Raw genomic sequence first — 25,253 nt, 5'->3', positions numbered from 1 at the left:
TTCAGTTGACTTTTACTTCTTTAAAATTACAAAATCAGGGCACATGGGTGGCTCCGTTGGTTAAGCATACAACTCTTGATTCTGGCTAAGATCATGATCTCATGGTTGCGAGATCTCGCTCCTCAGTGGTGAGATCAAGCCCCTTATAGAGCTCCAAGCTGGGGGAGCTGGCTGTGGAGGCTGCTTTAGACTCTCTCTCCTTCTCCCTGGGCCCCTCCCCCACTCTCTCTCAAGGAAAAAAAATATGAATCTTTCCTACCACCCCATTCAAAAATCAGTCTTAGTCCTTCTTTCCCTTGATAAACTATGACTTCTCTGAGGCCGGGGAACTGTATTGCCTTATTTATTCCTTACAGTATTGGGAGGGTGTAGAGTAATATGAAATTTTAAATAGCGTGGACAGGGTGAACCTCTTTGTAAAGGTGACAGTGAAGCACAGATTTATAGGAGTTGAGGAAGTTGGGTATGTGGCTATTTGGGTGGGTAAGAAGAGGGGGCAGACTTTCAGGTCTAAGTAATACCTCATGTGTTTGTGGAAAGGCAAGGAGGCCTGTCATGTCTGAATCCAAGAGAATAAGAGGCAGAGTAGTACAAAAAAAGGTCAAGAGATGCTAAAGAGGCCAGAATTTGGGATTTGCTCTTCTTGAGATAAGGAGTCATTCAAATTCAATCAAAGATATGAAGTACCTGATTTGCACTTTAAAGGGTGTACAGAACTGATTTTTGAAAATGAATCAGACAAGAGTGAGGTCTGACTCACATGTTAAGAGTATCCTTCTGGAAACTATACTGAGAATAAATTTAAGAGGGGGCATGGAGGGGAGCAGGGAGACCAATGAAGGGGCTGTAACTAGAATTTGAAGGATAGATGACAGTGGCTGGAACCTAGGTGGTAGTGGTAAAGATGCTGAGAATCAGTCACATCCTGGATCTTGCAGGATATGTTCATAGGGTGGGTGTGCGGTTTGAACAAAAAGAAACAAAGGATGAACAAGGATGGTTCATGGCTCATGGCCTGAACACCTGTAAGGGCAGAGCAGCCCTTTACTAAGAAGAAGGCTCAGATGGGAGAATACCAGAAGTGTATTTCTAGAATTGAGACACTTATTAGAGGCCTAAGTGGATATAATAAGAGAGCAGCTGAATGTAGAAGTCTGGAGTTAACAAATGGAGACAGAAATCTGGGAATTGTAAGATTTTAGAACCAAATGAGTATTTGAGATAATCTAGGGACAAAAAATAGATAATGCCTATTCTAGATCTAACACTTTGGGCCAGAGCAACAAGGAGAGGTCAGGGAGATGAGGAGGAACCAGCAAAGGAATTTAAGAATGACCAGCTGCTGAGGAAGGAAAGAAACAAGAGGGAGGGGTATACCCAAGGCAAAGTGAAGAGAGTGTTGCAAGAAGGTGGTTAGTGCAAATTCTCCTCAGGTTGCCTTATTAAATACATCCTACTCATCCTTCAGAACAGAGTCCTTTTTTGATAAACCTTTTCTGAGCAGCCCTGCCTTAGTAGATGACCCTCCTCTGCATTGCAAAATCACAGTGGAGATCCCAATTAAAATACTTAGCAAAAGTATAGCTGCACCTTCACTTCTCTGCCCTTTGCTCCCTCCCTCCCCTCATCAAAAATGTGAATTCCTTGAGGGCCAGAAGCTTCCGTGGAATGCTGGAGCAAAAATCATCTCTACAAAGGGGAAACAGGAACTTACATTTACTGGGAGCTTCCTATGTAGCAGCCAACATGTCAGTACCTTTACTTAAATGTTCAAAATGTTGATTTAAAAAAAAAGAAGTGCTGAATAAACAACAAAGATCACACAGACGATAGGTAAGAGCAGCATGTATAGCATACAGGTAGAGCCTGGAATGAATCAGGGTACTCGTGCATCAGGGGGCCACAGCTTAACGGCAACGGCTAAGAGATTACTCAGCCAACTCATCCTGCTCTCTTCCCAAGCTCATCAAACAAAACTACCCAATATAATTTCGTTTCCTTCATATATTTTCCTGTGGAGTTAGAAAATGACGGACAACCAAACAATAAATATCTATTCCAACTGGCTGCTGTAGTTCTCACTGTGTCCGAATACATTGGTGTTCTGTTTTAGAAACTAGTCTAATGTAAGTTTGGTTAGTGTATTTCTTTGGGACTTGTAGTGTTGATAAGACTGCTTGTTTTCTGTTTTTCATGTGCCAAAGGCATGCTGTGAGATAAAAATGAGGCTGACTGGCAATCACGAGAGACTATGGTACTGAAAACCAAGGCTTACAGGCTGTGTGACTGATTGCTGAAGGAAAATATTGAATTGCATTTATTTTATCTCTTGTTGATGTACAATAATGGTCATAGTCAGAATTCTTGCATAATGGATCGAGTAGAGGTTGCTATGCAAAGCCTTGAGCAAAAAATCATATTTTGATATTGTTTCAAATGTGATCCATTTCTCTGTGTTTGAATTTATTCCCTAAATGGAAAAAATGGAATCCCAGAGCCACCCTCACACACTGCAGGTTTAAATCTAACATCTGTCAGTACAGCCAGTCCTGCTAAACTAGATCAATTCGTGACGCTTTGACAAGGTAGTGCATATAGTCCTTTAAAGACCAAAATTTGAACTGTGCTAACACAGCTAAGGTAATTTAGTTTCAAGATGCTAACAGGGTTCGGATGTGGTCTCCTTCTGGGATACCTATACTATCTCTAAATTCAACAGTGACAAAGAAAATTTTGGATGAAGTCATTTGGAAAAATGACATCGAGTAGATAAAACCTTTGCCAGAGTTTTTATCTTTGAAAACATGTTGGAGAGTAATCTTTCCTTTCTCTTTATTGACATCGGGGAGATGAGAAGAGAAACTATAAATATATAATTTCTTGTTACTAACCAATCAATCTCTACAACCAATCTAATAAACCCTTTGTATTTTTATGTCCTAAGTATATCTGAATTTAAATCCTCTTCATGTCCCCTATTATAGCCAACATCATGCCAGGAGGAGACTGATACTGCCAACTTAGTATGTTTCTGACTTTGGAAACTACCTATCACCTAGATTTTTTCCTTAGAATAGGGCTTTAGGGTTTTCTTGAATGGACAAAACCCATTATATTAGAATTTTCTAAGCCTTTTGCATTACTAGGCATTGTTTATTGTGCCAATGGCTGTTTTCCCAAGAGTCATTTTGGTAGTTAATCTTCTGCATTCTTAGTTTTCAACTTACCAGATCCTGGGGTCCTAGTTTGTTTTTGTTCATGAGATCTCATTTATTCATACAAAGTAAGAGCAGATGAGACTAAGGGGATTTTATAAGCACAGTTTGATTTTATAAGTGAACTTCAATTTTATAAACTATGTTGATAATACAATAAGAAAAGGATTCTTTGAATCATCCAGGAGGATATGGGTTGAACCACAGAGAGTTTCTGAATAGAATGGAAAACCTTTGAGTGAGACTGGTTCATGGAGTTAGGGATTTTTACAATGGTATCCTGACCATATGCTTAGACATCTTTAATTTATGGTATGTATCTTACCTTAACTTCCACATGTGCCATCAGTACTGCAAAATTGGTTAAGTGGTTACAAGAGCATGTAGTATGTGTCTTATTTGTTGTTAGGAGCCGACAGCCTTGTGTTGACCAGTAGCCTGTCATTGTGCGCTTGGAGTAGCTCCAAAATGAACAGTTAGGGTTGAAATTCTCCTCGGACTGCTACAGAGGAAAAAAAAATCAATAAGGCTGATAACTACTTTATGATCATGTATAGGCAATATCTTTACATCTAACACACATTTATCCTCTGTCCCAACTTTTGTGGAGATGTATACCAGTGTTTTCATAGTAAGTGGGCCTCATCAAGCCTAAGCAAATCTGACTATATGTTGTTTATTTCCTCTGATTAGAGGTAAGTTTACTTTACTTTTTAAAAAATTAATATTGTTGGAATGCTGGTATCAATGTCACAGAATGCCTTCAACTAATTTCAAAGTGAAGTACATTATAAAGAATTTAAACAATCAACTTCTGAAAAGATGGTCTTAGAAATCTTTGTTCAATTTACAATATAATCTTTGTAGATACATAAAAATATATCTTTGTATAAAGATATAATTACTTGTAACATCATATGTGAAGCCATGTCCCATTCCACTAAATATACTGCTAGTTCTTTTTAATTATGGAGACACATTTATAAATCCATCTACAAATATTTTTACCAGAAGCATTTACATATTCAAGAATTACTATCCTCCCTCATTTCTGAAAAAAAAAAAAGATCATTACTATCATTTTATAGATAATGAATTGTTTACCTGTCAAATAATTGGAAAAAATTTAAGGGAAAATTAATATATTTCATGTTCATGCTGTAACAACTGAACTTAACATACCATTTTCTTACCTTAATATGTTTAACAGTGAACACCACAGGATCAGCTAAATAAACTTTATTGCTGAACTCTTTGTTTATTGCTGCTGTAATAACGGGGGAATTGACAATAACAGAATGATTGGTAGACATAGCCTCTGTTCCCAACTTCATGCTGGCATTTTCCGTCGACAAATAAGGACCCAAGTTGTTATACAGGACAAAGGCCACTCTGATTTCTCCTGAAATAAATGAAAATGTGAATTATAAGTTGGGGAGAAACTCTGATTACTTTGTACATTCCATTTAATATAGATAGTTCTAATTATAATCAAATCCACGGAGTGTCTGGGTGGCTCAGTTGGTTAAGCATCTGACTTCAGCTCAGGTCATGATCTCACGGTTTGTGGGTTCGAGCCCTGAGTGGGGCTCTGTGCTGACAGCTAGCTCAGAGCCTGGAGGCTGTTTTGGATTCTGTTTCTTCCTCTTTCCCTGACCCTCCCCTGCTCACTCTCTCTCTCTCTGTCTCTCAGAAATAAATAAAATATTAAAAAATATTTTAAAAAATTACAATAAAATCCATACAGTATTCATTCACAACAAAATTATATATTCATTTTATCTAAAGTGCCGTCATTTATGAGAAAAGAAATGTCAAATCATACTGAAAAAACTTCAGTTGGTATTTAAAAAACAAATGCCTATCCCACCTCACTCCATACTCAAAACTTAAAGATAGATCATAGACCTCAACATAAAAACCATGAAGCTTCTGGGACAAAATATAGGATCTTCGTGATCTTGGAGTAGGCAATGATGACTTGGATAGGACCCAAAAAATATTAACCATAAAATACAAAAAATGGTAAACTGTACTTCATAAAATTTAAAAATGTATCTATTTAAATACAGCATAGACAATAGTATATGTGAAACTCATGACTCTGTATACCATCTCTTCCAATCAACAAAAGAAGAATAACACTTGGAAGTGACAAATGACATAAACGCATATGTTAGAAAAAATATGAAATGTTATCAGCATCATCAGTAATTATTGAAATAAAAATGAAGGATCACATTGAGATGCCATTTCATTCCCACTAGAATTTTTAAAATCAAAATGACTGATCACACTAATATTGATAAGGATGTAGAACAACTAGAGCTCCTAGACACTGCTGAGGCCAATGGAAAATATATTTGGAAAATGGTGATTTCTTACAAAGTTAAACATCTACCCGTCCTAGGTAAGTGAAAATATATATTGACAAAGAAAAAAAAAACTTGTATGAGATTGTTAATAGCATCCTTATTCATACTATTCCTTCAATGGAAATTACACAAAAATTTATCAATAGACAAATGATGGCATATTAATATAATACATTATACTATGCATCAATAAGGAACTACTGATAGAGCAAAGAACAAACACTACTAGAGCATGATGACAGAATCCCAAAAATATTGTGTTCAGTTAAAAAATACAGACAGAAAAGAGTACATTCTATCTGATTCCAGTTACAGAAAGTCTAAGTACAGGCAAAATCTGTCTATAGAGATAAGAGTGAGAAGAGAATAGTTTCATCAGATGGGGAGAAAGGGTAAGAAGACTGGAAAGAGGTAATAATTTCTCAGTAATAGAAGAGATTTGTATCTTATTTTATGTAATGAACAATTTTATGTAATGTACAAAGAATGTATAATTATCAAATTCATCAAGCTGCATACTTAAGGTATATGCATTTTATTATACGTAAATTATATCTCAAATGCAATAAAACAAACAAACAAGAATTCAAAATCCTTATCTGTCTTAAAACCCAATTACCATGTTCTTTCAAGGTCATCTTCTCCATATATCCTTTCACCTTATCTTTTTCCCTTATGACTATTTCTTCCATACAATCTTCTGTAAAATGAACTTTCTTTTAACATGTTTTTTTAATCATATCATTTTCTTTCTTTTTTTTAATGCTTATTTTTGAGAGAGTGTGTGCATGCAAACAGGGGAGGGGCAGAGAGAGAGGAAAAGAGAGAATCCTCAGCAGGCTCCGTGCTGTCAGTGCAGAGCCTGATGTGGGGTTTGATCTCATGAACACTGAGATCATGATCTGAGCTGAAATCAAGAGTTGAATGCTTAACCGACTAAGCCACCCGGGTACTCCCCATATGGATTTCTTTCTTAAAATAAGTCAAGCCCTAGGTCTTACTTCCAGTATGAATTCATTTCAGTTCACCAAGAGCCAGGCACTGTCCTGATTACTGTGGTTACTAATATGAGGGTATCTCTGTCCTTATCCCTGAATCTTAGAGTCAGGTGAGAATAAAAACAAAAAAAAAATTATTTCTTTTGAGGAGGGAGGGGGCTGTCCAACATCTACACAATGCTCCCATGTTTGGAAAATTCCCTACTATTAGGGATTTACAGACACAAAATGGATGTATATTTGTTTTCCCAGCCTGTCTTGCAAAGAAGTTACCCTGGGCATCTCAGCTAGATGCCTCCCATCAGATGCACTAGTCTCTGACTTCAGATGAGGAGCTAGTGACACAAGGAAGCAGGAGGTGGAGCACCAGGCACCCTTCACTTGTCCTTCACCTGTGGCAGCAGTGACATCTCACAGCAATGATTGTGTGTGAAGATATAGGCTGCTGTCAGCCTCCTTGCTCTTATAAGTTCTCTGGGCCTGATTTCTCCAATTTCACCCTGATTTTCACCCTTATTCTCTGGGCCATAGAATTTATCCAATTCTATGAAATATCTATTATCCTTTCAGTAAGTCAGCAAAGAGATTATGATAAGACCTATATAAAGGAAAGGTGAATTCTTAAAATTCCAACCCATATCTGTTAACATGGTATTTAGCAAACAACAGCAATTCCTTAAATACTTCTTGTCTGTTATAACACAGCATCAAATTTTACTTTTCCTTGAGATTCAATACAAAAACACTAAATTTTGCAAGGCTATACTTAAGAACATCTATGTATTTTTCTTGTTGAGATAACAACTTATATTTTAACTGGTATATAAGTGGTTGATAATTCCTACCAATTTCCACTTGTGGGACACTGTCATGTCGACATCCTGCCTTGTTTTACCAATGCATTTGGCTACATATAATTGTTACAGATTCTCCACTCCAAAATTAATGCTTAAATATGATCTAAAACACACACACACACACCCCTATCTTTAGTAAACAAATGAGCACAAAACATAATATAACTAATCTAGTCATATTTTAATTGTCATTAGCTTTATATCTGAAAGCTCATACATTTATTTGATACATTCTTAGACAGTTGATCCATGAGAGATGGGCACTAGGGTTATATCAGTGAGCAGGTAAGAAAAGGAGCTTACTGTATAGAGGGAAAGTCAGATGATAAATAGGCAACTGAAAAAAATAATAAAATTTCATATAATAGAAAGTGAATACCCACTGTGAAGAAGTATTAGTATAAACTAGCTAATGGGGAAAGAGCAATTATGAAAGAGTAATGCCCAAGTGTCCACTGACTGACAAATGGATAAAAAAGATGTAGTATTTGTGTATGTGTATATTACCCAGGCATCAAAAGGAATGAACTCTTGCTGTCGATCTCAAAGGATAGGGGACAGTGAAGGAGGTGTGAAAAAGAGATGACAGTATACGGGGCACAGGGAACCCTGAGCCAACAGCTCAAGGTCCAGAACTTTATTATGCATCTTCATATATATATACCTTCACAGAGATATGAATAAACTATGAATAACTACAAAAGCTTAGTGAAGTACGGCAACAACGTACAGCTGGTAAAGCTGCAGTACACAAACACCATGTAGGAGTTGTCTCAGAAGAAAAACAAGCTATGATAGGAGTCTTTTTGGCAGGATGAAATACAAAGAGGGGAGTGAACACACTGTGCTATTTACTGCTGGCTTCCCTTAAGCAAAGCATCCTTATCTGTGTACTAAGGAACAGGCCAAATTCCAAGGGCATTTCACTCAAGTCCTCTCAGGTTGTTTTCAACCCTGCAATCTCGAGTTTTCTCAGAGATCTCGGACCCTGAGTGGGTATGCACCTGTGGTCGCGACACTGCTCCGTTTCCCACACTTGCCATTAGCAACGATGTGAACTCTTGCCATTTGCAATGACGTGGATGGAGCTTGAATGTATGATGCCAAGCAAAATAAGTCAGAGAAAAACAAATACCAAATGATTTCACTCACATGCGGAATTTAAAAACAAACAGAGAGGGACACCTGGGTGGCTTAGTCAGTTAAACGTCCAACTTTGGCTCAGGTCATGATTCATGGCTCATGAGTTTCAGCCCTGTGTCAGGCTCTGTGCTGACAGCTTGGAGCCTGGAGCCTGCTTTGGATTCTGTCTCCTTCTTGCTGTCCCTCCCCCATTCATACTCTTTCTCTCCCTTAAGAATAAATAAACATTTAAAAAAATAAAATAAAAAATAAAAATAAAACGGATAAACATATGGGAGAGGAAAAAAGAGAGAGACAGCAAGGGAAACAAATCATAAGAGAATCTTAATGATAGAAAACAAACTGAGGGTTGATGGGAGGTGGGTGGGGGATGTGTTAGATGGGTGATGGGTACTAAGGAAGGCACCACTTGTAAGCAAGGGCACCACTTGTTTAGCACTGGGTGTTATATGTAGGTGATGCACCACTGAATTCTGCTCTTGAAACCAACATTTCACTCCATGTTAAGTAATTAGAATTCAAATAAAACACTGAAAATAAATTTAGAAAAAGTAAAGAGTGGTATACCTTCAGGGAGACAGAGGAAAACTTCCCTTCCTAAAGAGGTAGATTTATACTGAGATATTAGAGAAGGTTCTAAATTAAAAAAATGTATAAATTGCATTCCAGGAAGAAAATAAAAAATGCAAAAATCATATACAGAAATACTCTTGGTATATTCAAGAAACAGAATCAAGACTAAACAAGAGAATTCTTGTGCACTGTTGCTGGGGATATAAATGGGTGCAGCCACTATGGAAAACACTACGGAACCCTCCCCCCCAATTAAAAATAAATCTACCATATGATCCAGTAATTCCACTTCTGGGTTTTTATCTGAAGGAAAGAAAAACACTAACTCAAAAAGATCCATTGCAGCATTATTTATAAGAGGTAAGATCTATAAACAACCTAAGTGTCTACTGATGAGTGAATGCGTAAAGAAAATGGAATATTATTCAGCCATTAAAAATAATGACATCTTGTAATTTGTGATAACATGGATGACCTTGAGGTTATTATGCTAAGTGAAATATGTCAGATAGAGAAAGACAAATACTGTATGATCTCACTTAATATGTGGAATCTTAAAAAATAACACAACAAAGTAAATTCATAGAAATAGAGAACAGATTGGTGGTTGCCATAGGGTGGTGGGTAGGGAAAATGGGTGAAAAAAGGTCAAAAAGTATAAACTTCCAGTTATAAAATAAATGGCATGGGGATGTAATATGTAGCATTGTGACTACAATGAATAATAGTGTACAGTATATTTTGAAAGTTGCTAAGAGGGTAAATCTTAAAAGTTCTCATGATAAGAAAAAAAATTATAACTATATGTGGTGGTAATTAAAAAAAAGAATCAAGACTAGACTGGATCATAGAGAGCATTTTAAAGAGACATAAAGTGGGGCAGATGAGGCAGGAAAATGGGGATGGGCCCATGGTGTCCTAGTGAAATCATTTGATTTCATTCTAAGTATAACTGGAAGTGAACTGTTCAGATTTACATTGCAGGAGGATCCCTTTGTCAACAGGAGAGCCTATTGAGGGGTGGAAAGTGGAGGGAGGGAAAACAGTTAGCAGGCTAATGCAGAAATCTTATTTTGCTCCACAGAAAATCTTACTGCTGCCTCAAAATTCACATAGTCCAATTAGCAATAGAATGATTTACATGCTCAGTCTTATAACATTTCCAACACTTAAAAATAATTGTGTTCAGTTGATGACAGCCATAATTTCTTTTTCTTTCCTTTATTCAATGGGTTCTTTCTTCTCCTTCTCCTTCTTCTTCCTCCTCTTCCCCCTCCCCCTCCCCCTCCTCCCTCCTCTTCTTCTTGTTCTTCTTCTTTTTTAATCATTCACCCTGCTTGCTACATCCTGAGGCCATCTTCCCATCATAACCTAACAGGTCAGAGGATCTCACTTAGCTTGTAAAAAGAATGGTTTTTAGGGGCACCTGGGTGGCTCAGCTGGTTAAGCACTGGACTCTTGGTTTCTGCTCAGGTTACGACCTCGAGGTTTTGTGGGTTAGAGCCCCCTGTTGGGGTCTGCACTGATAGTGCGGAAAAACCTGCTTGGGATTCTCTCTCTCCCTCTCTCTCTGCCCCTCCCACACTCACACTGTCTCTGTCTCTCTTAAAATAAATAAATAAACTTCAAAAAAAAAAAGAAAATGAATGGTTTTAAGAATTTAATACTAATGAAAAGAATGTTTAAAATTTAATACTAGTGACAAATGAGACATATTGTCTCTGAGTTTATTTGTAACTTTTAAAATTTTTTTCACAGCTTATTTCTCAATGAGTTTAACTCTAATTATATTCAGTGAATTTAATCTCATATTAAGCTGACCTACATTTATCCATTCCTTTTCCTGAAGTATTTATTTATTTATTTATTTATAGCAAGCAGGGGAGGGGCAGAGAGAGGGAGACAGAAGATCTGAAGTAGGCTCTGCGCTGGCAGCACAGAACCTGATGTGGGGCTCAAACTCACAAACTGAGATCATGACTTAAGCTGAAGTTGGACGCCCAGTTGGTTGAGTCACCCAGGAGCCCCCAAAATCATCTTCTCACATTTAAATTTACTGTATGTATTGCAAAGGAAAATTATAGAAACACTTTCAAAAATAAGTGAATAAGGATAAAAAGACACACAATTTTAAAATTAGAGTTAAAATTTCCATTAAAAATTTTATAAACCAAATCTGTCAACTCAGGAAAAATTACTCCTTTGTAGCAAGAAGTCACATATCTGGATTATGTTGTTCATTAATTCTCAGATTCAAGTGTCTCACATTTTACTGCAACTGAAAAGGAACAGAACAATTTCCAAATCTGATTGAGAATCTTGTGGAACATGTACATTGCAATTGCTGGCGCAGACGATGAGAGGAGAAAGAGAACAGCTGAAAGAAAGTAGAGCTTTTGGATAGCAGATCTAAATTACCAACGCAAGAAACAAGACACTGATGATAAGTTCAATTTCATTATGCTTAACAAATAAACTCTAACCTACCGTTTCGACCATTTTGTTTTAAAGTATTTGCAGAAAGTTGGATAGTGCTTCCATGACCCATGTTTTCTGGAAATTTTAGGTCTTCTAAGTTTCCTTCTGTGCTCAGCCTTGCAACTTCCAATTCTGTTAATGGCAAAGAGTTATCAGTGCTCACTGAGAAACACATCAAAGCTAAGATGACTTCTTAAATCACTGAAATATTTCTGAAATCAAAACACTGAAATTAATGTTCTATTAATTTATAGTACTCAAAATTTATTGTAGTTCAATATTTTACTTAGAAAGTATTTCTCTAGTATTTTATTTTTACAGTAAAGCAAATAAAACTATTAAAATCAGGTAAATAAAAATACACATGTATCAGTTATAAAGCCTAAATTTAAAACTGAAGCACAAACCCTTATACTTTGTCATTTAATTTAAGTTTATTTTCAAAATATACCTTTATTTTGTGAATTAAGCAAAAATCATTTTATAATCTAGAGCTGCACTATCATAACAAGATTGATGTATCTTTAAATCTAATAAGTTTGAAACAGCTTTATCAAATCTGAAATAAAACTATCAGCTACATCCTTATGCACAATAAAAATAGATTTACACTCCTTATGAGCCATTAAGACAATTACAAAAAATTGTTTTATCACCTTCACTTAAATGACTGATTTCTTTATAGTATATAATTCAGAGACATTCTTATTATCACTGAAGTGATCCATAAGCATTCTATTAGGAGGGTAACATTTTAAATAGCACAGTACATACACAGATAGATACAGTCATATGAAGCAAAGGATCTCACTGTGAGTGATCTCAGGCTAATATATCCAATACTGGAATGTCCTAAGCAGGATAACAAATCTGATTCTAAGACCCTTTTAAGCCAATGGCAGGTGATATCCTTCTAATTATAGGGGAAAAAAATCACTTATCTACACTGAAATAAAAATCACTCATACTATCTGAGCTACCCCAGACATTTTTTTTTTTCCCTCTTCTGTCTTCTGCTGTACAAGGGTCTCTGGCCCTTCTGTATAACAAAGGCCACTTACGAATATTGTCTGTGTTCTCCCTGACAATGTCAGTCTTCAAAAGGTTATCAGCCAGCACAAAAGCGCTTTCCTCCACAGTGTCCAGCAACATGGTGGCTGCACGTAGTTGATCACTTGTAGTCAGGTCTCTCCATGCATTTGAGGCTTGTGGCTGGAGGAGGTTGTTAACTGTCTCGACCATTGCCTACAAGAGGATGAACAGAATGACAGAGGTCTCCAGTGAACTCACAGAGCTGTCAGAAATCCAGGTGTACATGTTGCTCAGCAAGCAAGGATCAGCGGTGTGCATGAGTTCAGTATTGTCCCAGCCTCCCCTGTGACATGCTGCAGCAGAAGCATTCATTATTTTGTTCTGTTAAAACCCTAGCTGAGACTGTGAGGCAAGACAAAAATGAGCTTTTGTTTTGAAGGACAACATAGATCCATGCTTGCTTCTTAGAATCAATGGCAAAGACTTCAATAAGACTATAATCACATAATTAAATTATTTGGCTGGGGAACCGTTGGCAAGTAACTGAAACCAACACTTTTATCATATCACCCGCAAAAAAAAAAAAAAGAGAGTTTTTTCTATACATCACCATAAAACTACATGTTAAACACAACAGATGAAAGGGATGGCTATAGACAGGACAATATAAAAATTGGTTGCCTATAGGTTCAGGATTCACTGAGCAAACCAATTTTGTTCTTAGCCAGCTGGTAAAATGTCAGAATGGGAAAAAAAATATCAAAGCATACATACTCCCAGGGGCTTTGGATATGTTATGTGTGAAGAAAAACCTTCTTCATGCTGTTTACTATTAGGGAGGGAAGTAAACAGTTGGAACTTGCTACCTGTTGCCCTCAGGTGTTTTTCCTTTAAAAAAAAACAGCAGTAGGTACGCACAGAGATAAAGCACCACAGTTCTCATTGCTTCATCCAAAAGAATCATCTTCCTAGTTACAATTTATATATTACCTGTGGTTAGCTTTATGGTCTAGGTTACAAAGGAAAAGAAAAGTTCTCCCCATAAGGTCTTCTTAAGGTTTCATTCAAACAGAGAATTGCAAAATAGAAAAATACAACACCTGCAGTTTGAAAGTGATCATCTCTGGCCAGTTGATTATGAAATATGCATCTAATCGAGAAATAAACTTGAATAAATGGCCAACACAGACACTTTCTACGGAGCGCATGGGTGTTTTAAAACAAGGCTCACATTATTGACATGTTGGCAGAAGGATTAGGAGAGATGGAAGAAATATCCATTACACTGCAGTGTTTTCTTCTGGCTGGTGTTTTCATAGTAACCAAGTAACAACTGTTAAAAATTCAGCTTCATAATGAAACACCTTGGCTGCCAATTAACACCAGCTTCAAAAACTAATTTGCCTTTTGATAAGAGTTGTTTTTTTCTTGATATTTTTCCCAGTGAGTCCAAGTTCTGGCCAAAAAATCAACATCACACTGGACGTTTATGTAAAATAGTCCTACTAGCAACTTGAGTGTTTTGTATCATTTAAAGCAAACAAACAAACAAAAGAACACCAAAAAATCTCTCATGAGTTTAATGACTGGGCGTTTTCACATAGTTCTGTCACTTAGTTTTGTCATGTGTTCTGAGTTTAAAGCATGACCTAGAAGCCAGACAAAAGCATTTCCGATCACAACAAAATGGTCTGCTTTTCAGGAAGTTTGCCATAGGGATAATGCCAACAGAGAATGCCAAAAGGAGGTGCCACATAGGAAATAAATGAACCAAAAAAAGTTGGGGTATTTTCAGAAGCCAGAGGACCTTGACCTCTCCAGTGCAAAGAAGTATTCTTTCTGTGATTAGGTGATCCTTTGAATTCATTGGAAATGCTCTGAAAATCCCACATGCAACAGAAATGATGCCTGGTCTCAAAGGAGCAGCCACCTTAACATTGGTTAATAATCTTATACTGATTAAGTTAAACAATACCTTAGGGAAAATTTTATTGGTGATAAATGCAGTATTTCTACTCCACCCTTTAATGTTTTTTTTTTAATTTAAAATAATGCAAAAGGAGGAAAAAAGAAAATGAAAACAAGAAAAACAAACAACTGTGTTCAACTCTGAAAATGTTCTAAACGGCCACCTATTTACAACAGACTGCTTTAGATAAAGTACCGTGTTTGAATGGGTAACAAATCAAAGGCACCCTTTATTAATTCATCTTAGTTTTACACCCAAAAAAATATATGTAGTGCAATATTTTTATAGTCAGAAATTTTAAGTACAATAATCACATCTTCCCAAATAAGTTATAATCTTTTTTATTTAGTTTTTTATTTTTTAAATGTTTATTTTTGAAAGAGAGACAGAGTGCAAACAGGAGAGGGGCAGAGGGAGAGGGAAACACAGAATCTGAAACAGGCTCCAGGCTCTGAGCTGTCAGCACAGAGTCCGACACGGGGCTCGAACTCCCGAACTGCAAGATCATGACCTGAGTGAAGTCAGGCATTTAACCTGCTGAGCCACCCAGGTGCTCCAAGGTATAATCTTTAAAGAAACTTTGTATTATAGCTCAAATGATTTCCAAGTTTATTACAGAAATGAGAGACGTAAAATATAGTCCTAAAACTTGGATGGGTTAAATTTAATACTTATTTATTCTTCTTTAAAAAGCACGTATTGTGATGGCTTAGGTGTCCATGTAAGGAAATTTCAACACAAGGGTTGGGAGGCAGAATCCTGTAGTGCTAAAACTGGAATATGGGATTTGGAACCACATCTCCTGAGTTTGTACCTGGACTGTGGCACCCACTAGCTGTGTGATTTGGGGCAAGTTAATTAACTTGTCTGTATGTCACCTGTACAGACATAAAATGATATAACCATTTTATATTGCTGGGCAATATATATGCATTTATGTTGCCTGGCTCATAATGCGTGCTGAACTTACAATCTCATGTTGACTTCAATTGGATATCCAAATCCAGTTTGGGAAAAAGAGAGGTCTTTACTGAATGAAGCACACGTCCTCTCTGATAATTACAAAATATTCACTCTGAACTGAGATCTGTAAGGAACAACTTCTAGAATGCAATCTTCATAAATAAACCGTCTCACAACTCAACTACTAAAAGACTATGCCACCAGAAGCTGTGAGGAATAGGACAGTACAGGAAGATGTGTATTAAACAATTCATAATGTGTATCTTAGAGGTTTGAAACAAATGACCTGTTTTCTTCTAGTGTAATACAGAGTTTAAACTTTCCAAAGTTTGCTGCTATGTCCCTGTTACCAGTTTAATGATGCTAATTAACTAGTCACAACTCTTCAGTGAAAAAAGAATATCCATATTTTGTTTTCCTTATACATTTTTTGCATTTGTATATTTTTCCCACAAATGACGACATCTGGTTATTATGTGTGTGTGTTTGATCAAACTAGTTATTTGCATTGCTTTCATTAGTTCAATAACATCTCTTTAAAAACATGTTGATTTTCATTTTATTTGGTTAGAAGGAAATGAGCTTACCTATGCTTTGAACCAAAATTAAATAGGGAATGTACAATGAATTTGATTAGAGCGAGGTACTGGGACATCATTTAATGTCTAACATCTCTCACCAATTTCTTTCTTTGCCAAAAATATTTTTCTAATCTAAAATCTATATGATATGTTTGGAAGAAAATACACATGGTCCTGCATTTATCTTAAAGAAATTTATATTTTCACCAAAATGCTTTGATCTGGGAGGGGGGAAAAATCACCTAATGGATTTGACATGTATGGACTGAAATCATCTAAAATTCAGAAAAGTAAGTTTAATAAATAACGTCCTTGTCAGAAACTAAAAGTTAACTCCCTTTATTATCTGTTGTAAAACACCAGAAACTGGAGAGGAGATGGCACCGGAAATTTGCGTTCTAGTAGTCACTACATTTCAGTACGTCTTTGAGCATATTTATGTTCAAACAACAAAGTGAGAACTACACAAGAAAGTAAATCTCATTACGTTCCAATATAAGGGTACCCAGGGGCATTCGACTATTAGATATTACTCTTCTTATTATATAGTTTTATAGTTTATGGCTAGACTCTAAAGTGACTTGATTATTTCTAAAAATCAAATATTAGAATGTAAAAAAGTCACTTGAATTGACACCAGGATGATGGGCATACCATATCCTTCTGGATACACAGTTGCATTACACACCATTTTTGGACCACCAATCATAAAATTCAAATCTTAAACAAATTCATTTGACTAGTTTTACTCATAGCATGTAATTGTAGTATGTTTGCTAAAAAATGTTTGTTATAAAGTGTATAATCATGCTATTTCAAAAGTAAATGCTACTTGAGCATTTACTTAATTTGCTATAACTACTGTGAAAAATTTGGGGGAAAACCAGCTATATATCTCTCTAGTAACAACTTTTGTCATTATTCCAAGAGTTCATGCTTGTGTGATAGCCTAGGATCAGAGAAGATAAACATGCCAATGGCACTTCTTACCTAACGTGGGGAGTATATCTCAAACTAGGAAAGCAAAATCACCTGGAGAACTTAGTGACACCTCTCTCTTCATTTGAAAACCACTAAAGATCAAAATAGAATGAATACTTTGTAAAAAGATATATAACTTTACCAACATTGTATCTGTCTGAAGATAGGCTTTTTTTTTTAATGTTTTTTTATTTATTTCTGAGAGAGAGAGACAGCATGAGCAAGGGATCGTCAGAGAGAGAGGGAGATAACAGAATCTGAAACAGGCTCCAGGCTCTGAGCTGTCAGCACAGAGCCTGATGCGGAGCTGAAACCCACAAACCATGAGATCATGAGCTAGGCCAAAGTCAGACTCTTAAACCACTGAGCCACCCAGGCGCCCCTAAAGATAGGCCTTTTAATCATAAGCTTATTCAGGTTTTAGCACAAGTACAATGAGTTCTTCCATTACCAGCGTACCCTTAAATTTGTTATCTGTTCTGTTTTCTTTGTATCACGTATCATTACCTAAAGTATATAAAAATATTTATTTTAGTTATTTATCTACATGACTAATTTAGATCTCTCATTCAAAAGGTATGCCTCATGAGGGCAGCGACTCTGTATCTTCATGGCATATAAATGTTCAATATTTTTTGCTGAAAGACTGCCATCCAGTGAAGATTCATACTTAAGTGAGTTTTCTCCATTTTCATACTAGCGGGAAAAAAAAATCTCTGAAGGTCTTGGTTTTATAAGAGCAAAAGATATGTTAAGTACAAACGAAAAAAAACCTAGTAAATAGCCAGTATTATCTATAGCCTTATCATTTAGAGATTCATAATGGGTTCCCATTTTAGTACTTATTCACCTTGAATAGAACTATCCATAGTTGAGGTGTGGCTTTCTCAACAGATTAACAGTGTTGTTAGGGAGAGACCATGTTTACTGGTGTTTTCCCAAAATAAATTTTAGTGCCTTGAGGTATTTTAGCTACTCAGTAAGTGCTCATTGAGCAAAGATAACCTACTTTCACTATCAAATCATTAATCACCTTATATATAATAGGAAAATGAAAACATCTATATTCTATAACTTTTTGCCTTGTTTCCCAAGAGGTGTCCTGAGAGTATGAAGAGTTCAGATATCACCTAATTTGGAAGGAAGACAGGCTGAATTAGAGGGAATTAAGAAGACAATCAGAGTTCAAAAGGAGAAAAGCAGAACCACAGGTTATTGTAAATGGCGATACACTCTGCATAACAACAACATATTCTACAAAAAGCTTTCCAAATGTTTTTAAGTGTACCAAAGCTCACTTTCAATGTAATTCAATGAGGTCCTATTAAATATGTATGATATGCAAAGAACTAGGGAAGTCACTGTTGGAAGAGGTTAGGAAAGAGAAGAAAAACATAGAGTCAGCCTGCAATTTGTCTATACTCCAAGACAGAAGGTAAGCACAAAATAGAGCTAAAAACTCACAGCATATGGGACAAAAAGTAATGAATTCTTAGACAGGAAGAACAAGTAAAGATCCCAGAAGGTGTTTGATTTTGACTTAGAGACTAAAAGATGAATAAGCTTTCCTCGATGATGATATTTTTATGATATTATAAAAAAATTATAAAAAAATTTGAGGCTAAAGAACATAACAAGCAAGTTAATGATTAAAACAAAATCAAAGTGGTAGGAAGCGAGGGAATGTGTAGGGTTTGGGATGAGGAGAGAGTGTGGCGCGTGGAAAGAGAGTGTGGCAAGAGAAATGGGAGGCAGAAGTCAGGTCTTAGAAGATCTTCATTCAGTAGGATAGGCGTTTGGGCTTTACTGCATAGAAAATATTCAGCCACTAAGTTTTTTAAAAAATTTTAAAAATGTTTATTTATTTTTGAGAGAGAGAGAGAGACAGAGCACGAGCTGGGGAGCGGCAGAGAGACAGCCACTAAGTATTTTTAAACAAAGGAGTTATATGTCTAGTGATCTATTTTTAGAAAATTTCCTCTGAAAACATATTAAAGGATGAATTGAAAGTAGAATTATGAAGGCTCCTCTACCCCCTCCCCCCAAAAACCAGAGTGGAAAAGGAATTCTGTGTTAAGCATATTCATTATTTTTATAAGTTCTTTTAAACTTATAGTAAGACAAACATTTATAAATATGCAAATTATCATTAGGCAGCCCATTACAAATTTAAGAGCAATTATTTCCTCTTAGTGGATAAATTTAAGGTAATAAGTTGATGACATCTTTTTGAAAAACTCTTCAGTAATCCGGAATTTTATTTCACTCTTTACTTCCACATCATTGTTTTTTGGTGTTCTCCTGAATATAGTATCTCTTTACCAATACATACTGTAATCATTATGCTGAACATTGCCATTTTATTCTTACGTATTATATATACAATATTGTTTAAATATTTTTCTTCATGTGCAAAACTCATGATATGCAGAAAAAGAGAAATAGATCTGTTCTTTGCTCCCGTCCCCTGCTTTCTAACTATATATATGTGTGCACGTATATATACATACATGTACATATATGATATATAACATAGTTTACACTGATTTGTAATTTGAAAAAATAAAAATTCTTCATTTTGACTTCTTGATATGAAAGTGATCAGTTGGGAATAAAATAAAATAGAGCAGAAGTTTAAAATCATTGCTGAATAGGGCACATTGTACTCTAATCTACCTTTACGTATTGATTCAAATCAAAGTTTTAAAGGTCAAATGTTAGAGGAATCTTCAAATACAGTTTTAAACTTGCTGGATTTTTTTATTAGAAGTCAAGTTGAGTGACTGATATTTACACATCTGATCAATAAACCTAAGGTTCTTTTTTATAATCACTGTCATTTAATATTATTAAGCATATAAAAACCACTAATCTCTGAACTCCCTTCTATATTACAGTGAAGTGTTGGCGTTTTCAAATCTTAATTAAAATTAGATTATATAACACAACTGACCTTAATATAGTAATAAGAGCTCTTAACAGTAGAACAAGATGAAACCAAAATTTCATAGAAAAGACTCGGCCTCGTTAAGACATTCCTTGTTGCTTAAAAATGTACTGTTTTTAGCAAACTGTAATTTATTGTACTATTTTAAAAATCCCATTTAGAATTAAATGATTGAATGCTGTCAAGTAAATCTATATTGTGTTACAGAAATTAAATAGAGCTATAAACTTGACTCAAACTTCTTGCTAACTCCACATTTATTTGCCAGATATTAACTAAGTGCCTTCATTTGAAACACGGTAAGAAAGTCAGATATTCTCCTGTTCTTAAAAGTGACGACAATGTAGTGAGGATAGATAATTACACAAGTACAAACCTGGCAAGCATTACAATAGTGGAAACATGATATTCAAGCACCGTATCAAAAAGGCTCCATAAAGTACAATTCCAAGTTTAAATTCAACATGGGCCAAACAGGCCAAAGGTAGAGCATGTGCATATAGGTATGGGGGTGAAAGAGAACAGGCACCGCGAAGGAACTGAAAAGATTTCCTACGCCAGAGCAAAGAGTGCAAAGGTCAATGACAAGATAGTAAGTGAAGGCTAATTTTCAAAGATGTTTGCAAACTATATGTGCAATTCTTCCGAAAGACAAGAAGTCACTGAAACATTTCAAGTAGAGGAGTGATATAAATTATAATGGTTAATATTTATTAAGAATGTTCCAAATTCTAATCTGAATGCTTGATGCATCAACTCCTTTGATTTTGACAATAACCCAAGGAGGTAGAGGTGATTATCAACTTCATCTTGCAGTTAGAAAACTGAGACTCAGAGTTGAGTAACTTGCTAAAGGTTAATTAGCTAACACAGGGCAGAACCAGGGTTCAAATCTATGCATTCTGGTTCTGGGAATGAAGAAAAGTAGAGATTTCGCAGATATTTTTAAAAATTTGTTGATTAACTGAAGTCAGTTGGTAATGGAAATAAAGAAGTGCAGTACATAGAACTTGAGGGTAGGTGATGAGGTGGCATTCATTTAAACTGGGAATAAAGAAAGCGAAGCAAAGCTTTGTCTATTAAAATGTAGAGGGCATAGAACATAATGAATTCATGATTTGCCTATTCTGAATGCTATGTACTTGAACAGCATCAATTTAAAAGGTCTACAGAAGCCTGGTAAGGGACAAAAATCTTCCCTCAACTCTAGCTTCTTAGGTTCTGTAATGGGACCTGAGAATTAAGCTGACATAAGATAAACCGAAGACAAGTTACAAATTTTATTTAATATTTTTAGTGCATATAGGAACTTACCTAGGAAAAAAGATTTAAAGAAGCAGTTAGAATGGAGAGCTTGGATAATTTCTGTAAAAAAGTGACAAGATAAAGGAAAAGGGTTTAAGTTTTCAGGAACAGTAAATTGGGGGAAACTGACTAGGAAATATATTGGGGAATCTAATGGAAGATAAGGGTTATTTTAGTATGTTTGTTGTTTTCAAATAATCAGTATGCCAAAGTTTTATATCTGGAGTGTGTTCTTACCCCTCTCAGCTGCAGCTCACTTAAACATTCATTCTTGACATACGGGTTTAAGCAACGTAAGTTTAAATAAGAAGCAAGCTACTAGTACATCTGACACCACCCAGATAAACTGAGTAGAGGAAGAATTGATGGCCCAGAAACACTAATGATAGAGAAGAAAATGTACGAAGAATAGTGAACACCTGAGATGAAGAAAACGGAGCCAGAAGAGTGTGGTATCACAGAAGGGAGGAGAGTTTCCATTGGTTTCCAAATGATCTCAACCATAAAAGTATCCAAAAAGCCCTTCTTGAAATGATAATGACTCTAGATATCTTTTCTGAGAACTGGTAGGATGGTTGTAAAATAAAGAGAAAAAACACCCAGAGAAGATGTTCTTGAGGGAAAATCAGTTCAGTTATACGAAATTTTACTTTGAAGTAGGACAACTAAATATACAAAGTAATGTTTATTAATAAGAAAATTAAAAAGTATATGCTTGTAAAGTATTTTTTTTAAATATAGAAATATATAAATTAAAACCTGAAAGTCTGCTTATGGGATAACATCACCAACCTCACCAGAAAAAGAAATCACTCTGACTGTCATGGATCCCTCCAGATTTGTAAATATTTACATGTAAATACCAACAAATGTGATCACTGTAAGTATGCTTTTATTTTTGTGCTTGCTTGTTTTTACCTTTAATTTACTGCACCTACCTTTCATAATCAATGCAAGATCTACCTCATTTCTTCCATAGCTAAGGAGTATCCCATTACTTGGTGTAGCAGTTTATTCAACCTACTTCCTACTGATGAAGGGTTGTTTGTTGATGTAAACCATGATGAAAGTTTATCTTGTGATTATTTCTACACATCTATTCCTTTCAGTGGAGGAATGCTGCCCCATTGCGTGGTTCTGCCACAAGCTAACTCAAAAGTCCTTAATGTAGGCAGAGAGAACAATATTGTTTTGTGACTGTATGACAAGATTTATATTAAAAATATAAAAATGTGGATAAGAATAAAATTAGTCTTCTCTGGTAGGATTTTTAAGAGGCTAATAATAGTGATTGCTATGAAGAGTTAAATGCCTGAGGAGAGGGTGGGGAGGTTTTCCTGTTTAGAGATTAGTGTGAAGTGATGATTGGAACCTAAGTAAGTAAGCATCCTCTCTCTCTCTCTGTCTCTCTTTCTCTCTCTTTTTAGTTTATTTATTTCGAGAGAGAGAAAGAGAGAGAGTACAAGTGGGGAGGGCCAGAGAGAGAGGGAGAGAAAGAGAATCCCAAGCAGGCTCCACACTGACAGCATGGAGACCAATGTAGGGCTTGAATTCACGAACTGTGGATCACGACCCGAGCTGAAACCAAGAGTCCGATGCTTAATTGACTGAGCCACCCAGCTGCCCTTGCCACTGTCTCATTTTGAGGATGGAAGCCCATGTGCCGAAGATAATAGAACAGAAAAACAGACAAAGCCGTGGTCTCTGATGTGAATTTTCATGCTACTCCCAAACTACATTTCTTTTTTATGCATATGAATAAAACCCTGGTTTGTTTAAGTCACCATAGTTAGGGTTCTGTTACAATGAGCTGTATAAAACTCATACATTAGATAAGGGTAAATATCAAAATTATAACTCTGTTGGGAGCAGTACTAAAAATTCATCTGTTTGGTTCCAAGCCATCAGGCAGCTACTTTACTGCAAATTACACCTTAAAACTTCCATTTCTTTTCTGACCTGCACCAGAAAAGGTAATGATAGCTTCAGAAAGTGGGGTCTTAAATCTGTAACACTATTTTTAATATCCTTTTCCTTCTGGTTAGCTATGTGATCATAAAGATATTAAAGAAATAACAAAGTAAACTGATGTCTATCCTTTTTTTGTTTGCACAGAAATAATATCTCTATAGTCTATATATTTAAAAGTTTTCTGAAAGTAAACTCTTCAGAAAGCAATGATGCATTAGGAAGGACTTTAAATTAACCATTTTACAATTAATTAGTGACCCCGGCTTTGATGAGAAAATTATAAGAGAGAATACAACTTGGTGAAAAGAAATGGGAAAATATTTTTGTTTTGGATGAAAATATTTTATTTAAAAACAGAGGTTTTTTTTAATCCTCATAAGAATTACTTCCCAAAGCATTCATAAACTATGTATATACAAAGAACAGCTGGAACATCTTGTTTATTTACAGGGAATGTGCAAAATGGAAGAGTTGGGAATGACTGTAAAGCAGCCATCACTGCTTGACCTGACACATTCACCACAGGAATTTTGAGAGATTCCCAGAATAATGTTCTCTGCACGTCAAAGTAGGATCTCCATCATCAACATCTGTCATTGGGAGGTTTTTAAATTATTACATAGATGAAGTGGCCTGTCCATGTTTTCAATAACCTGTATAATTTACTCTGCATACATTACATACGGTTTCACTGTCTTTTGATTCAATGATTGCTTTGTCACAGCATTTAAAAACTACAAGTTATAGGCGAGAATTCTTATAACTTCTTTATCTGAAGAAAACTCCTCTGGTTTTGTAGATGGAAGTCACTTTCTTTGATCTCAATGTTTTTCAGCAATAGGTCCAGGGCACCAGCAACATGCAGGGTGCAGATTTATATTTTCTCTCTTACTGACACAAATCAAGTGCAGATTTATCAAGCTGTGAAATATATTAAGTTCACAGGGTTTTAACAAAGGGTTACCAAACCTCAAGAACCTGCTGTGATTCAAACTACTTTCAGATGTCCTTTTAATTATATTAAATGAAAGTTTGGGCTGGCTTTGATGCTTATGGGCAAACATCGAAATCTCTTGAAAGAGCTGCTAAAAGTACTCCCTGTTGCTGTAGTTAATATACTACATTGTATGCACACCACTAGCCAATTTATTCTAGCCACTTTAACAAGGATATCCAGCCTGACAGGCCACACAGAATAGTATCACAAGTCAAGTAAAGCACAAATCATTAGAGGACTCTGAAAGTTGTTTGACATGCACCACGGAGCTCTTTGTCACACAGCCAATTAAGTGACCAAACAAGGAACTTGAAAATACTCATTAATTTCTTCCTAGCAGTATAAATGGAGGTTAGAATCCTTCTTGTCTCATGCACCCAAGGCAGACAAGTAAAACGGGCATAATTCAATTTGCACTTTGTCCAAGATGCAAGTGGAAACTTTGGTTCACAAGAAAGTCTGTATTGGAGACAAAGAATGAAAGGAATAGGTAAAAAAAAAAAAAAAAATGTTGAGACAGTACATATAATAATATAGATATATGGGCTTTGGGATTTTTTAAATTAATCAACAGTTGACATCACTTTTATCCTTGAAAAGCTGCATCAGCATTTCTGAGCAGATTCAGCAGTCCTTGACATTATTACCTCCTCTGTGAAATAAGAACTTGAGTGGATTCCTGAAGGCCATACTCTGCAGGTCTCCCTTGTTCCTTAAGGCTGTTCTTTGGCCTCTCTTGTTGGTTTCTTTTGTCCCTGACCTCTTAGAGTATGACAGTGTCCTGGGGCTCCATCCTAGATTCTTTTCTCTTTTCCCTCTGCACTCATTCCCTTGATGAATTCATCTAGCACATTGGCTGTAAATGCCA

The 25,253-nt window shown here is 35.8% G+C and overlaps 1 protein-coding gene across 1 annotated transcript in view; it reads right to left on the bottom strand.

Annotated features, from left to right (window-relative positions):
* ADGRL3 (adhesion G protein-coupled receptor L3) overlaps positions 1-25,253 on the bottom strand; it is a 517,257-nt gene that overhangs the window by 109,743 nt on the left and 382,261 nt on the right. Inside the window, exons 11-14 of the mRNA XM_077746215.1 lie at positions 12,701-12,884; positions 11,649-11,771; positions 4,409-4,617; positions 3,541-3,717 (exon numbers count right to left, since the gene is read on the bottom strand). Of these exons, the coding sequence (XP_077602341.1) occupies positions 3,541-3,717; positions 4,409-4,617; positions 11,649-11,771; positions 12,701-12,884 (693 nt within the window). The remainder of the gene's footprint in view (positions 1-3,540; positions 3,718-4,408; positions 4,618-11,648; positions 11,772-12,700; positions 12,885-25,253) is intronic.

Source organism: Crocuta crocuta, unplaced genomic scaffold, assembly GCF_008692635.1.
Source record: "Crocuta crocuta isolate KB4526 unplaced genomic scaffold, BGI_CrCroc_1.0 scaffold566, whole genome shotgun sequence".
Classification (NCBI taxonomy): domain Eukaryota; kingdom Metazoa; phylum Chordata; class Mammalia; order Carnivora; family Hyaenidae; genus Crocuta; species Crocuta crocuta.
Note: the sequence above shows the minus strand (reverse complement) of the source record. Positions and strands in the feature narration are given on the sequence as shown.